This window comes from Rhinichthys klamathensis, unplaced genomic scaffold, assembly GCF_029890125.1.
Source record: "Rhinichthys klamathensis goyatoka isolate OS25496 unplaced genomic scaffold, OSU_Roscu_1.1 h1tg000320l_1, whole genome shotgun sequence".
NCBI classification, from domain to species: domain Eukaryota; kingdom Metazoa; phylum Chordata; class Actinopteri; order Cypriniformes; family Leuciscidae; genus Rhinichthys; species Rhinichthys klamathensis.
This window is the reverse complement of record NW_026606836.1, coordinates 924,251-939,196: the sequence shown is the minus strand read 5'-3', so window position 1 is coordinate 939,196 and position 14,946 is coordinate 924,251. Positions and strand designations below refer to the sequence as shown.

The 14,946-nt window shown below is 35.9% G+C and overlaps 2 protein-coding genes and 1 long non-coding RNA gene across 3 annotated transcripts in view; all 3 read left to right on the top strand.

The window, feature by feature from the left end:
- The first annotated feature begins 2,803 nt into the window (after positions 1 to 2,803).
- Positions 2,804 to 14,946, top strand: part of LOC130105477 (legumain-like) — a 46,683-nt gene continuing 34,540 nt past the window's right edge. The window contains exons 1-3 of the mRNA XM_056271485.1: positions 2,804 to 2,856; positions 3,233 to 3,323; positions 3,447 to 3,544. Of these exons, the coding sequence (XP_056127460.1) occupies positions 3,258 to 3,323; positions 3,447 to 3,544 (164 nt within the window). The 5' untranslated portion in view covers positions 2,804 to 2,856; positions 3,233 to 3,257. The remainder of the gene's footprint in view (positions 2,857 to 3,232; positions 3,324 to 3,446; positions 3,545 to 14,946) is intronic.
- Positions 3,673 to 5,092, top strand: LOC130105475 (uncharacterized). Its single transcript, XR_008809609.1, has 3 exons — positions 3,673 to 3,745; positions 3,870 to 3,943; positions 4,996 to 5,092. It is a non-coding gene; the product is annotated as an uncharacterized LOC130105475 (long non-coding RNA).
- Positions 5,598 to 8,885, top strand: LOC130105474 (legumain-like). The gene is made up of 5 exons (XM_056271483.1): positions 5,598 to 5,792; positions 7,827 to 7,893; positions 8,008 to 8,126; positions 8,247 to 8,342; positions 8,517 to 8,885. Exons 1-5 carry the CDS (start codon positions 5,766 to 5,768, stop codon positions 8,556 to 8,558), a joined length of 351 nt encoding a protein of 116 aa, XP_056127458.1. The 5' UTR covers positions 5,598 to 5,765; the 3' UTR covers positions 8,559 to 8,885.

Genomic DNA, 14,946 nt, shown 5'->3' with positions numbered 1-14,946 from the left:
TATGAAACAAAGATGTTTCAAAAGAAAATACTGGAGTACAGCAACAAAAAAAAGTACATTTAATGTCACTGAATAAACGCCATTTAGTTCTCTCCTTATTTATGTTGATGCATTTTAAGATTTGTTTTTCTTTTGCAGTTTTTTCTCACCTTGGTAGTAATTGTTACATTAAAAAAACTACAGAAAATATCAAAAACACTAATTTCAAATGTTTAAATTTGACCTAGTCAAGTGTTCATTTGGTTAGTTTGAAAATATTATATCTGGACTTTAAATTAATCGTTTTATTTTCATATTATAAAGAGCAGCTGAATAAAGATCAAATTAATGAAAATAGAAGCAAATGAAATGTATTTTTTCCTCTCCTTGAAAAACAGATGCTTCTTTCTTGGAAATAAATATACATTTTTATTTTTTTAAAATCCTCTGTTTTTTGTCTTATATGCATTGTTTTTATACTCCTTTTTTGTTGTTGCTATAAATGAATACCTGTAATATTTTGTCATGCACATATTATCAGACTCTCTTGGAGCTTGTGAAAGAGTTGTACTTCAGTACTGAATTCAGTGTGCGGCCAGCCAACTTCTTGCTCGTTTTGGAATTTAATCTATAAACACAAACTACAACAAACTGTTTTATCTGGATTAATAGGTATATTTTGTATAAACTGTAATTTTTTGAGAATTGCTTTTGTAGTGATATATTTTGATGAGTGAAAATTTTGACCATGACCATGATGAACTTTGACCTGCTCTGTATTTCTCACGTAATATAATATTCCAGTCACTCCGATTATGCTGTAGTTATGAATGCTGTCCCGTCTGGGTTAAAATGCTTCTGCCAACAATGCTCCTGAACACACCTCGTTTTCAGACCAGCAGCCCATGGCCGCACAAATGCATTTGCTATTTAAACAACGTGGCGCAGGACGTGAAAATGATAACTGCGTCAGGCTGAAACTAGCAAAACACACATGTCTGGCGCCACATTGTGCTGTGTGTGTGATAGGGCCCATCGTCTCCAGCACTAATATATTGGATTATTCTATTATTGGTATTTTAGAACGACTGTGATTGTCTAATGTGGAATTAAATGTGGAAATAAATATTTAACTCATAAATATTTAATTAGAAAACTAATTTCTTTTAAATTCATTTATAAATATTACTATTGCAATTACTATCGTCTAAACAGATTTCATCGTGAAATTTATATATTTTGTACATTTTGTGGTTTACATGTTCAAACTTATTTTGTTTTTGGTCGGATTTGTTTTTTAATTAAGGATTATATCATGCCCAGCTTTCAATGTTGAAAAATGGAAATGCTTTATTTGTTCTTTCCCCATGGCATGTCTTATAAGGAATATTATTTCATTTATCTGCTACTTCTATTAGCTAAATGTAGGATACATAAATGTAAGTGGGGGGAAATAAATTCAGCTGTAAACATTAGTTTATATCAAGTAACTCTAACTATTAATGGATAATTGTTTTTTATGCTTTAACTATTATCTAACTTTACATAAGAGCTTATTAAACAATAATTATTTTGTTAATACAGTTGATTGAAGAACTCACTATAGTCTATTAACATATAGAGACTACAGTATGTGTGTGTGTGTGTGTATATATATATATATATATATATATACACACATTTTTGCATTTTCAAATGTGATTTATAAGCTATTTTCCTCATGGGGACCAAAAAAAAGTCCCAAAAACCCAAAGTCTCAAGTTCAAAAATGCCTTATTATTATATAATATAATATAATATAATATAGGCTAATATTAGAATTAATATTAGATTTTAGTTTCATCTGACACTTTCATGTGACACCATTCATGTCTTAATCTTTTCTGTTTCATGAGAAAGTTCACAATTTATTTTCTAGTATTTTTGACTGAAAAGGGAGATTTGAGATCGGACTGTAATGAACTAATTTTCTAGGGTAAAGTTGTGTTGTTTTTAATGTGAGGCTTAAAAGTAGCTTGAAAGTTTTTGGAACATATCCTAATGACAATGATTAATTAATAATATTAAGGAGTGAATTTATGACTTCTAGAAGCATCTCTTTCAGGAGCTTAGTCGGTAGGGTCTAACAAACATGTTGTGTATTTTGATGATTTAACAAACTTTGACAATTATTCCTCTCCTATAGAAAAGAATGAAAAGAATGAAGAATGAAATGTTCCTCAGGGTCTATTGCACAATGTCTGAAGCAATACTGTAGTAGATGGTTGCATGGTTATCATTTTCTCTGATATTATCAATTTTGCAAGTAAAAAAAATCCTAAAGGCATTTTTAAAGTCCTTAAGTCATTACAAAATCAAGTGTTTTGCATATTTTAAAAATATTTCATCTGGACAGGTAAGTAACTGAGTGTTCAAATTTTAAAAAACTTTTGTTTTGTTTGTATTTCCCCTTTCTGACAAAGCTTCACTGAAGCAACTCGTGCAAATGACATTCAATAAATAATAATAATAATAATAATAATTCAATAATTTAAAAAAAGAGAAACCTGTGGATGAGCTTCATATTTCCAATTTGATTACTTGTATGTAACTGTTAATGTAACAAGTGTCCCACCTCAAAAGTTTAAAACCAAATCAACTTAATTCTAATTCAAATCTCGGTCTAAGATGGTTCACAAAATCACCAACTGCCATCAATTAAAGAGAATATGAAAATTATTGCAAAATATGAAATCCACACGCCCACCAGCACAAACTCTCCGCCCATGAGTCTCAAATGAAAGGGATAAACTGCCTATATAAAGACAGAGTCTGTCTGACTAAAAGCACCAGAAATCCACAGGACAGGCACACAGGAACACCTGATACTCAACACAGGTATGATGGCATATGATCCAATCATCTACATAATCGAAATCATTAAACACTTTTAGCAACTGTATTTAATTCTGTAGATAATTGGTGAAATAGAAACATTTTTGACCAGTATTTTTAACATCATGACGAGTGATTGACATTTCAGCACTTCATGAATAGAAAGCAACACTTAAGTTTAAAACCTGAACTCTTGTTATATCATCATCCTAAACTTTATAACATATCAAATACTTGTTCTTTTCTGTGTTTCTTGAAACGCATCATAAATGTATGAGCCATTAAAAAATGGATGTTAGCCAATTAAAAGCATTAGAACAATGTTAATTTGGTTTTAAATTGTTAGTATTATCATTATTTTTATTTTTGATTCCAATAGACTTAACTTTAAAAAGACTCAAGAAATGACTGGGAAAAAATGGATTCTCCTTGTCTCCGGCTCAAAGGGCTGGGAACATTACAAACACCAGGTTTGTGTTTGTGTTTTTTCATTATTTTTAAGACATATTGCTCATAAATTCCCCAAGGTGTGCTGTGCCTCAGTTTATAAATGATGACAGTAACTGAAATCACCTTTATCATTTGCGTTTCAGGCCAATGTGTGCCTTCATTATCAGCTTATCAAGAGACATGGAATTCCTGATGAGCAGATTGTGGTGATGATGTATGATGACATCGCTTACAATCCAAAGTGAGTAATTTCCCAAAGCTTTTGAGTATCAAAGAAAATGAGTAATCACAGAAAAGTGTGGATAAGATTGTTGGAGCTGACTGCGTTTAAGCATCTTAACTTTTCTTCACTGCCTGCAGCAACAACACTAAAGGAAAAATTGTCAGTTTAATTGATGGTTTAGACGTGTACTCAGGAGTTCCAAAGGACTACACTGGAGCGGTAATATTTCTTTTGTTTTGACATGATAACATGTTTAGTTTTGTTTTGATGTTTTTATTCTATATCTGAGCACAATTATAACTTTCAACAATAATGATTAATTATGACAATTATGATCTTATAGGATCTGACCCCAGAGAACTTCCTGTCTGCTCTTCGAGGGGATACGAGAATGGACAAAAAAAAAGTCATAGCCAGGTTTGTTTGTCTGTAAAGAAGAAATCTTTCAATGATATCAATGTCATGTTATTAATTATTAATATTATTAATACCTTCACTTTTGTGCAGTTAATTAAGGGCCAACCACTGAATGGGAGGAAGCAGCACAGGAGCTTAGAGTTATAATTTGATTCTGAAATCACATAATATCTCTCTCTTTCTATTCCATATACTAATGTCTAAGTCATAGGGCTTGAGCCTTTCCCAGTTTCCTAGGCCAGAGTCAGGGGAAAGCACCCTGGACAGATAGCCAGTACTAAATATAAGGCAAAAAACAGTAGGCCTATGTGACAAAAGAAGCATGTCTGAATTCACAGAACTCATAAAAGAGTTGGCAAAAAGTCCCCAGATGACCTACTTCTTCCGGCGAGATTCTGGTTGCGTCCAAAATCGCACACTCTCTTGAGTTTTTTTTTTTTTTTTAAATAAGTAATTACTTCATGACCGCTAAAAAAGTATGTTCTATATAGTATTAGTGTGTGTAGTATTAATGTAATCTGTACGTAGTCTACTACATTCGCCATGTTGTCATTATCATGTGACCTACCAGCATCAGCTGAGTCGCTTCACAGGATATTAGGCTTGTTTGAGATGAGCAAAATCTGCGCAGAACCGATCACCGGTGATCAGCGCGAGATGAATTTAGCAGCCTCATCTCTGATTGGCTGGAATTATGGCATACCTATTGTAATGCTGGGTTGTGTTGAGCACGCGAGCCGTCTGCGCTTAGAGAGCGCTCAGGGCTGGTATGAGAGGAGCAAGAAAGTGAAACTTTGCACATGCGAAAGAGAACGTCTGCGCACATCCAAATACTTATTTTAAATGCAAAATTGATTTTCGTTCGCTCAAAATATTTTCTTATCTGCGAGACGAACATTTCTCCGCAAAACTCAGTTCACGCGCGTGCGAAATGCCCTTTTGCGCGCTCAAAATGTGATCTTGCGCACGCAGAATTGTGACCGAAATCTAATCCCATACATTTTCAGCTAAAATGAAGTAGGCCTACCATTTATTATTTTCATTTAATGCAGTGGACCCGATGACAACATATACATCTACATGACCGGTTTGGGACAAGTCGGCACGTTTCAGTTTCCTGAGAACGCAGTAAGTATAAAAAGATTCAAGAGATTATCAGAATGGACAAGATATACAGTATAATTATAATGATGTGCCGAAAATATTATGATATAAAAATGCCAATTCTCTACTCTCAATAGTGTAGCAATGTATGAAGCTCACAGATCTCAAATAATTCACTTTTAAACCAAGCAGTTTTCTGTCTACTAACTTGAATATGAGCAAAATCTATGGGGAACATTTTCACTCTCATACAAAACTCCCAATCGCACGGATTCCTATGGGAAAGAAATTCTGCCCGCAAAATTTCTCAGAAAAAACAATAAATGTTAAGGAATCTTTTATCTGAACAAATATAATAATACTAAGTAATATTATAGTAAAAAGCAAGAACTAGCATCACATTTATAAGTGTATCTATGGATACACAATTGACAAAACGTACAACAATTTTATTTAATTTTTTCCATTTATTATTATTTATTTATTTGCTTTTAATGGTTGTTTATAAGTGATCATCTCAAAAATGACTTTATTTACCCAGTATGAAATGGTAATTTCAGGGAATAAAACGATTAATTCAAGATTTTGCATGTAAATACAAGGATAAGGAAATAGGAACTTTTGTGTTTAATCTGACAACCTGCAGACTTCATGACCATTAATTCAGTATGTTTTATGACAGCTTAATCCTAATGCTTTCACTGCCACGCTCAAGAGCATGCATGATGGCAGCAAATTTTCAAAGGTATGTATTCAGTAATGTTCACATGATTTTTACGTATTATAAACATGATTATATATATATATATATATATATATATATATATATGTAAGGAATAATTGACGACGGGCCGTTGAATTATTAGAAAAATAATGCACACCCGAGGTGGTAATGCGGTCACGACGCGAAGCGGAGTGGCCGTTACACCTCGGGTGTGCATTATTTTTCTAATAATTCAACGGCCCGGAGTCAATTATTCCGCTTATACTACAGTTACCACACCTCGAAACATTGTTCAGATGATGTAATTCTAGACGTTTGTCAAGTTTTTGTCATTAAAACGCTCTTGTATGAAGGACTAATTTCTTACGCATCTAATCCCATGCCTCCGTTGCTAATTCCAAAACGTCATTTTAGAGTTAGTAACGGAGGTCTGAGCCACAGACAGCAGACTAATGATGGGGACACACTTACGACTTGCTGAAACATCCGAAGACTGACTGTTTCCATCGACTGCAGCAGGTTCAGGTTCAAACACCGACTGTGAACACCGACTGAACGCGCTGAACGCGCGTTTGGGCATGATCAGTCATAAGTATCAAATTACATTCATAACCGGCCTTACAATAAGTGTGTCCCCGCTTTATGTGGCCTAGTTATTAATGCAGTTATTAGAGATAGAGAGATGTTGCAAGTAATGAGACAGAAAAGCATGTGCGTCAATATTATTATTTATTTATTAATTCAATTCGTTTTAATTCGTTCATTCTTTTTTTTTCTATTATTGACAGTAGACTAGCCTAATAAAATTAACACAAAGCCATTTTAATAAGTAGGCCTATCAATAATTATTTCTTTGTATATTATCTGGAATAATTACGAAAACCCATGCAGCGGCAGGACTATCAATTTATTTATATATTCAGTTTAATTTTCTATTGATTATAGATACGACTATATGCTTTTTTTTTAATTCAAATTAAACTGCATGTGTCCATTGATTGTGAAGTTAGACATCGAAAATGGCAGATCAAGCGCATGGGCTGCATGTTTTTTCTTGTTATGAATTGTATCTTATTTTCCGTTATGACAGTTAACTATGCGCAGTGATATGGAACTGTAATGCGGTCAAACCTGCCTGGAACTACTTTAGCCGTGCGTTTCCCTGAAAATAATTGCACACCTTAGAACGTTCTCAACCAATCAGAATCAAGCATTCAACAGCCCTGTAGTATAAATATATATATATATACATACATACATACACACACACACACACAATGCAGTTCAAATGTTTTGATCGGTAAGATTTTTTATGTTTTTTTGAAAAAGTCTCTTCTGCTCACCAAGGCTGCATTTATTTGATAAAAAAAAACAGTAATATTGTGAAATATTATTACAATTTTAAACCGCTGTTTTCTATGTGAATTAACTGTAATTTATTCCTGTGATAAAAACTGAATTTCCAGCAGTCTTCAGTGTCACATGATCCTTCAGAAATCATTCTAATATGATGATTTAATGCTCAAGAAACATTTCTCATTGTTATCAATGTTCATCTTAAAATATATTAAAATAGAAAACAGTTATTTGAAATTTTCATAAAATTTTACAATATTACTTTTTTTTTAATCAAATCAATTTTGGTGAGCGGCCTTGGTGAGCAAAAGAGGCTTTTTTAAAAAACATAAAAAATCTTACCGATCCAAAACTTTTGAATGGCAGTGTAAGAGAGAGAGAGAGAGACAGAGAAAATGTATATACAAATATTATTTGCTGCCAAATGTCCAAATGTGACAAATTTGACCCTCTTCGACCTTCCTTACTTCAAATCCCAATCTTAAATTCAGACCTTGCGATTCTTTTTCCTACTCTTCTATTTCTAGCAGGTCCATCTTACCCTACAGTCACAGGCTTCTACTTTCACAACTGCTACTGCAACGCTTTTGAAAGGGGCAACAACATCCTGTAGTGATATAAAAGCGCTTAAGTAAAGGGAATGAGTCGGCTGTATTTTTAAATATCTCACTATTTCCTCATCATGTGTATGTGCTGCAGATGGTGATATACATGGACAGCGATTACTCTGGAGCGATGTTCGAAGACCTTCCCAAGGATATAGACGGTAAGATGCTATATGAAAACCACAAATAATGGTCCTGCCTTATTTGATCAAAGTCACACTAGTTTTTTATTTGAAAGTTGTGTGTATAACAATAATCAATTTTATGTCACCCAGTCTTTGCGTTGGCTTCATGTCACAAATATATCGAAAACACTCCCACTGATTACGATCAACAGAGGAAAGTCTACCTCTCTGATTTATTCTCAAGTACTTGGCTGAGGCACCTTAACGAGGTATGTGTTTTCTGTCAGTGAACTTTAAACTGCAAATTGCATTTGAAGGTTAACATTCTGATCTCATTACAGCCACAAAGTAAACATGACAAATGTGTGTATTTGTCTTTATATTCACAGGTTGACTTTACTAAAGACACATTCCATGAACTGGTAAAGAGTAAACAACCTAATTACACTGAAGATGGATCCTGCCCCTGCCAGTTTGGGGACTCGGTATTAAAAATTCAAAAACTTTATAAATACAATAACAAAACTTATGTTATTATTTTAATTATTTGAATATAACAGGATGTGAACACGTGTGTATATATAAAATCACAAGATACATGAATGTTGTACTTTTTTCTAAATTGGTTTCTGTTCATTTTCTTTTTTTCTTTTCTTTAGGAAATTACTAAATGTCACCTCAGTGAATTTCTGCAACAATGAACACCCAACAAGCTGTCCAAACCTTGTTCAAGAAAACGTCCAGCTGAGGATCAGGCAAATGACCAGAGTAATACTGATGACCTTTTGTACTAGTTTCTTGTTTCAGACTTACAGCTTTGTGATTAAAATTAAATGTATTGCAAAATAGCATACACTATCATTAAAAAAGGTTCCTGGTTTGGGGTTGATTTTTTTCTTCTTCTGTTCTTTTTTTCTTATATTCTTATGTTCACCAAGGCTGCATTTGTTTGATCAAAAATAGAACCTAAAAAAGTAATATTGTGAAATATTGTACCAAAAATAAAATAAATCTGGGAATAAGGTTAAAAATCCAGTGATTGTGTGTTATTTTATGTACGTGCATGGATTTGACAGCTTCTTTAATTCTACAGTCTTACTGTGCAAATGGCTAAAAGAAGGATGAAGACTTCACCTTCTAATCTGCTTATTTAATAAATTTCACTCACTACAAACAGATGCAGAAAATCACACAAAGTACACGCATGTCGATAGAAGTGATTAATTGGACTGGCCTGTACAAATTTACACATTTGGGATGGTTATTTATATGCATGGATTTAAAATTTGTGGTGTTTAAAAGCTCACTTTTGCACAAGTGTGCAGTAACTTTAAATATGCTGTATATTGACACATAGGGCCAGATTTACGTACATTTGCGAACGCAGCATTAATAGCGCCATGGCCAAGACGCAGAAAGCGCTTGATGTGAAACCGCAGTGCGCGTGTTATGTATCAAACCTGCAGTTCATCAGCGCCTGCCCTGTCCCCACACACTATACCGTAAATTGCGAAATTGAATGGGTCTCCTCCTCTCACTGCTGATGCTATGACTGTTTGAAATGATCCCGATGCCAATAATTGTAATGTAGCGAGGAGTTTAACAACTGCTGGAAGGGAATGTGAACGCTGAGTCAGAGATTCGATGTCATCTTTGATTTCTTCCAGTAACTGTAATATTGCGTAGCTGCTTAATCTGTAACGCTTAATGATTTCGTTTTCACTCAACTGAAAAAGTGTGATTCTTGTGGCAAAAATCTTTTCAGCTCGTCTCCTTAGCCTATGTCTTCGTCTTGCACGGATTACTGCTGCCATTTCACCAGGAGGCATATGCCAGGAAACCCGCTTCCTAAGTTACACCTGCTTTTAAAGTCCCCGTGAACCGGAAGTTGCAAACGACTTTTCTCCAGTGTTGTGACGTATTTCCGAGAGAAACGGAATACTAAATGAGGCAAAATAGTGGGCGTGGCTTTTTTTCCAACTAGCACCTGATTAGATCTAGAAAAGTAGGTGTTTTCATTCAGCCTGTCTACTGTCAGTTGGAGGGGCGTGGTTATGGATGTTAAGCAGACACCCAAACCGTGAAACCTACGTCATCGGGCAAGGTCCTCCAATGCAGAGGGGAGGGGCATTTTCAAAATTTGATTAAAGATTACGAAGCCAAAAATTTTTTTTGTGTGGATTGACTTGCATGGATGAATTGTTCACCACAAAACGATCAATTTAGGCAAACAAAGTAAGTATGGTCAATTTTGATTTCATGGGGACTTTAAGAGGCGGAGAAAAAGCGCAAAAAAGAGGCGCGCTTTCACCGACTTTTTCTGTACATAACGTGGAATACATAATTAGGCGCAGTTTACGCTTCCCCTCCCATCTCTTTATGTGACACTTCCCCTTGACCATCCCATGAATGCATATGCATGACACGAAAAGCGCATTCTGCCATTTTCAGTTCCCGCGACAGGCAGTCTGCGCTTTCATCTCGGTGCGTCCCGTTCGTACATACCTCGCCATGGTTTTATGCGCACTTTGCGAAACAAATACGCCTTAAGTGGGCGCAAAAGCGTTAGTACATCTGGCCCATAATGTCTTGCTAACAGTGATTGTGTTGCTGAAATGACCTGCTCAACATTAGAACAACTATAAAACCTGATTACAGCAGAATTTCCGGAAGACGCGTGCTCTAAACAACAACTTGATGGCATCATTTGTGTCTTTTACACCTGTGATAAACCACAAAGCAAAACTGATTACACCTGTGATAAACCACAAAGCAAAACTGATTTTGTCATAAATATATCATAACAGATATAAACTGTATGAGATACATTAATATTACTCAAATATTATCCTTTAGAAGAGATACAGTACTAGTCAAAAGTTTGATTGAATTTGTTTCTTGACCTTTTGGCCTAAAGGCTCATGCTTAAAATTACTCCTTGAAATTAGTTAGACAAATGTATTTTAAGAGCAGAGGCAGATGCAATCATATCCAGACAGGTGAATTTGAAGAAGTTTATAGGCCAAGTAAGCTTTGATTTTACTTTTCTTAAATGTAGAAGAAAAAAAAGAATAATATAAAAATTAGTGATATTGCCCGATATTTCTCAAACCTTTAGGTTTGTGCATTAGGCATTAAACTTCTGAAATCAATTCAACCCAAACCACAGTTATTCAACCAGTCTTATTTAAACCTTCACACTGCAAAGTGACTGAGTCTCTGTTGATTTTGATATTTGCATCACACAACCAGGTCCATATGTCTGGCTTTTTCTGGTGTCGTAAACTTGTTTGGTAGCTCAGAAATTGTGCTGCATTCACACCATGTTGAAATTGCCGTAATTTCGAGAAGACGACATGTAACGTTCTACTCTAAAATCTTCAAGTCTTCGAATTGGAAATTATGCATTTCAGTGGCAACACTATCAATGCCTAATGACGCTTTTCCACTCCATGGTACAGCTCGGTATGGCTCACTTTTGGGGGGGGGGGGGGGGGGGGGGGTTTACATTGTGTGCAGTACCTACCACCCCGGTTGAGGTTCAAGCGAGCCGTACTGACATTAAAGTGTGACGTATAAACACTGCAGATCACTGCAGACAGAAACGTCACTACCAGCGTCATTGGATTTGCGTTATTTGGATATGGCGCAACTATAATGATCTGTCTATTATCCCACCCACTTTGAAGCGGTACTAAACAGTGGAAAAGCAAACCGAACCAAAGTAAAGCAGGCAGAGCCGTACCATGCAGTGGAAAAGCGACAAATTAATCTGCAGGTGTTACAGCGGTTATGTGGTACAAGTAGGAGCTCTTGGAAAATTTCCAGCTTACTTAATGTATTTACGAGCTCTAAGAGGACATGAACTCTTTTTAAAAAGTTGAAATCTTGTAATTACGGTAATTATGACATCATGGCGTGAACGCACCATAATTGCATTTGTGACACAGAGCACTCACGTAAGAGTCACGTGAAACACGAGTCATAATAAAAAATGTATTTCATATTTATCAATTACATTTAAGGTATAGGGTAGTGAAGGAGCAACGTTATTTGCAAAAGTGACAGAGCATAACCTTTTAGAGCCACTCAACAAACATTTCATTTCCAAATGTTATGATATTGTGGCGTGGCGTTTCGCTACTAAGAAGTAAACAGACGGATTCTTCCTCCTTCTAAGGCTTTATTCAAGAACTGCAGGGTTACTGTTATGGCCGTAACCCACGCCGTACAACATGAAGGGAGAGATATAACGTGCTGTCTCTGCTCTGCTGTTAAACTCTGTCTGTCTTCCCGCTTCCAGCTCTCACTCGCTCTGGTACTCGACCCCGCTAAACCCCGCCCCTTAAAGAACCAGGGACTAACAGAACCACTTATGAGTCTATTAACACTGTCGAACAACATAACACTAACTAGTGTCTTCCATTTATACTGACATTACAATATGTACAACAACCAACATAATACAAATGAATTAAAAGAGTAAAAAAGATGATGCATAGATAAACTTCTCATCTGGCAAAACACCAGTGTATCATCTTTTTCACAACTGCCAGTTTTACTCTGAGATTTCCCCATGGTGATTATACACTGTGTCTGTGGTGTTCTCTTGGCGCACCTAAGAAATCTATTGGACGTCTCTGATGGACCCGATTTTCCCCTAAAATCGGACAGGAGGAACTGACTCACGGTGTAACCTCGGCTCTAGGAATGGAATCGATCCAGTCCGCACCCCACAGAAACTCGAGTGTAATTACTCGTCAAACTCACTCCAACACAGACCCAGGTCATCAGCATGGTTTCATCTCTCTTACCCAATTCTCAGTGCCGTTTGAGTTCAGTTTAGAATCAAAAGGAGGATGCGAAAATAAAATACAGTGTAATCAGTCGGACGCACAGTGGCACAGTACTCATTCAGTAAATGCACAGCTAAACAGAAGTGTTTTGAGTCTGGATTTGAATGTGACTACTGTAGGAGCACATCTGATCTCCTCTGGAAGCTGGTTCCAGCTGCGGTTGGCATAATAGCTAAAAGCAGACTCTCCTTGCTTTGAGTGAACCCTTGGTATTTCTAGCTGATGTGACCCTAATGATCTGAGTGATTTGTTAGGTTTATATTCAGTGAGCATATCTGCAATGTATTGAGGTCTTAGGCCATTGGGGGATTTATATACCAGTATTAATACATTAAAATCAATCCTAAATGTAACTGGAAGCCAATGTAATGACCTGAGGACTGGTGTGATATGTTAATTTTTTTCTGGTTCTGCTCAGAATTCTGGCAGCTTCACCTGCTTAAGTTCAGACTCACAGCCTCACTTTCACACCTGTCATGGTGCTGCTCTGAATAAGGGCTGCGTCTTAAAACTTAAAAATGCTGCCTTCTAAAATCGATCAGATTAAGGTATCTCAGGAGACAGGAAGTAAAGATGACATTGGATTCGGACGTGTCTTGAGGACTTCCTACCCTGGAATGCGTCCTCCGAAGGCAGCTGTGTTTTTTAACGTTTTCGGACGCAGCCCTTATTCAAAGGCAGCACAGGGCATCAAGGCCCGTCCAAAACACACAGGCGTGCCATGGGGATTTCAAAATAATGGCGTATCTTATAAATGACGATATGTATCGATGTTTTCATTTTAAATCAACCATATTAGATCGTTGATTACTGAATCGATGTATCGATCCATATCGATGGATCGTTACACCCCTAGTACTCACCCATTAAAAGTGCAAAAGCAAAATATTACTACAACAGACCACGAACAACCCCAAAAGATCGATTCTTTCAGCAGCTATTAGCCTATAATAGGGATGTATTACATATCACTGTAGTAGGCTGATGTGTGTCTATATTGCCTTAATCAAAAATGTTCGTCAACTGGAACATTGAGTGATAATATTGTGGCACCCCTGTAATTGTACAACTGACTACGCTACCCCTTGAGCTAAACTAGTTAGTATAAGTGTCAGAGCAAGGGGAACTCTGCCCCATTAAAATGTACAAACGCAGGTTCTTAGAAAAGTATGAAAATACAATATTTATTAATGAATGCTTGAAGGTGTTGGTTGGCCTAATAAAAAGAATAGGTCGAACAAATGAACATATAACTATAGGGAATCACCAGGCCATCAGCACGGGAGCCAGTAGAGCGGTTGAGAAAACAATAAGGGAAGGCTAAGTTCTCACTACCACCCGTGAACAAAGGCACAGAGCCTTTAAGTAATACACACTAGAGTTCAATGTCTACACACTGCAAACTCACAGCACTCTAATAAATATGGTTAAAAGACACTAAGGTTCACATTACATGGCACTGCAAACATCTTCATTGAGCGAGAAGAAAGAAAGAAAGAAAAAAAGAAAGAAAGAAAGAAAGAAAGAAAGAAAGAAAGAAAGAAAAAGAAAGAAAGAAAGAAAGAAAGAAAGAAAGAAAGAAAGAAAGAAAGAAAGAAAGAAAGAAAGAAAGAAAGAAAGAAAGAAAGAAAGAAAGAAAGAAAGAAAGAAAGAAAGAAAGAAAGAAAGAAAGAAAGAAAGAAAGAAAAAAAAGTGAAGTCTCTTATACCCAGGCAACGCCAACACTGAGGCTGGTTACAAAGGTTGTTGCCAACTCACTCACCCGGTTCTCTGAAATGGTTTTAACCACAGCTCTAGATGAGGCTGTACTCAATCTATCCACCAGATGATGCTGTACACTCATCAAAATCAGTTCCTTCAATCAAAAACTGCCTTTGAGTAAAAGATGTCTTGAAGATGTTTCAGATGCTTTGGGTATAAAGTCTATTAAATAACCAACCACTGTTAGAAATAAATACACATTTTCACTAATGAGGTCAATGTACTTTGATGTAATCTCATAAAAAGGTTTGATGATAATATTATCAAAGATGTTATATAATTATCAGAAAATGGTTAATTCTGTAACTTGTGTGACTTCCAGCCAACAACCATCTACACAAGCAATACACATTCACATGCAGTTTGACAAGCTTGTGTACAATACGTATTTGGTTCTGATTATCTGCTTGCAACAAAGTTTATTTTACGATTTACATTTTGACTACAGGCTCTTAGTAGTACTGTACAGTAA

Coding starts and splice junctions, on each gene's coding strand:
- LOC130105474 (XM_056271483.1), top strand. CDS start 5,766: ATGCATGATGGCAGCAAATTTTCAAAG. Junction 5,793..7,826: donor ATGGCAGCAAATTTTCAAAG/GTATGTATTCAG, acceptor TATGTGCTGCAG/ATGGTGATATACATGGACAG. Junction 8,127..8,246: donor GGCTGAGGCACCTTAACGAG/GTATGTGTTTTC, acceptor TTATATTCACAG/GTTGACTTTACTAAAGACAC.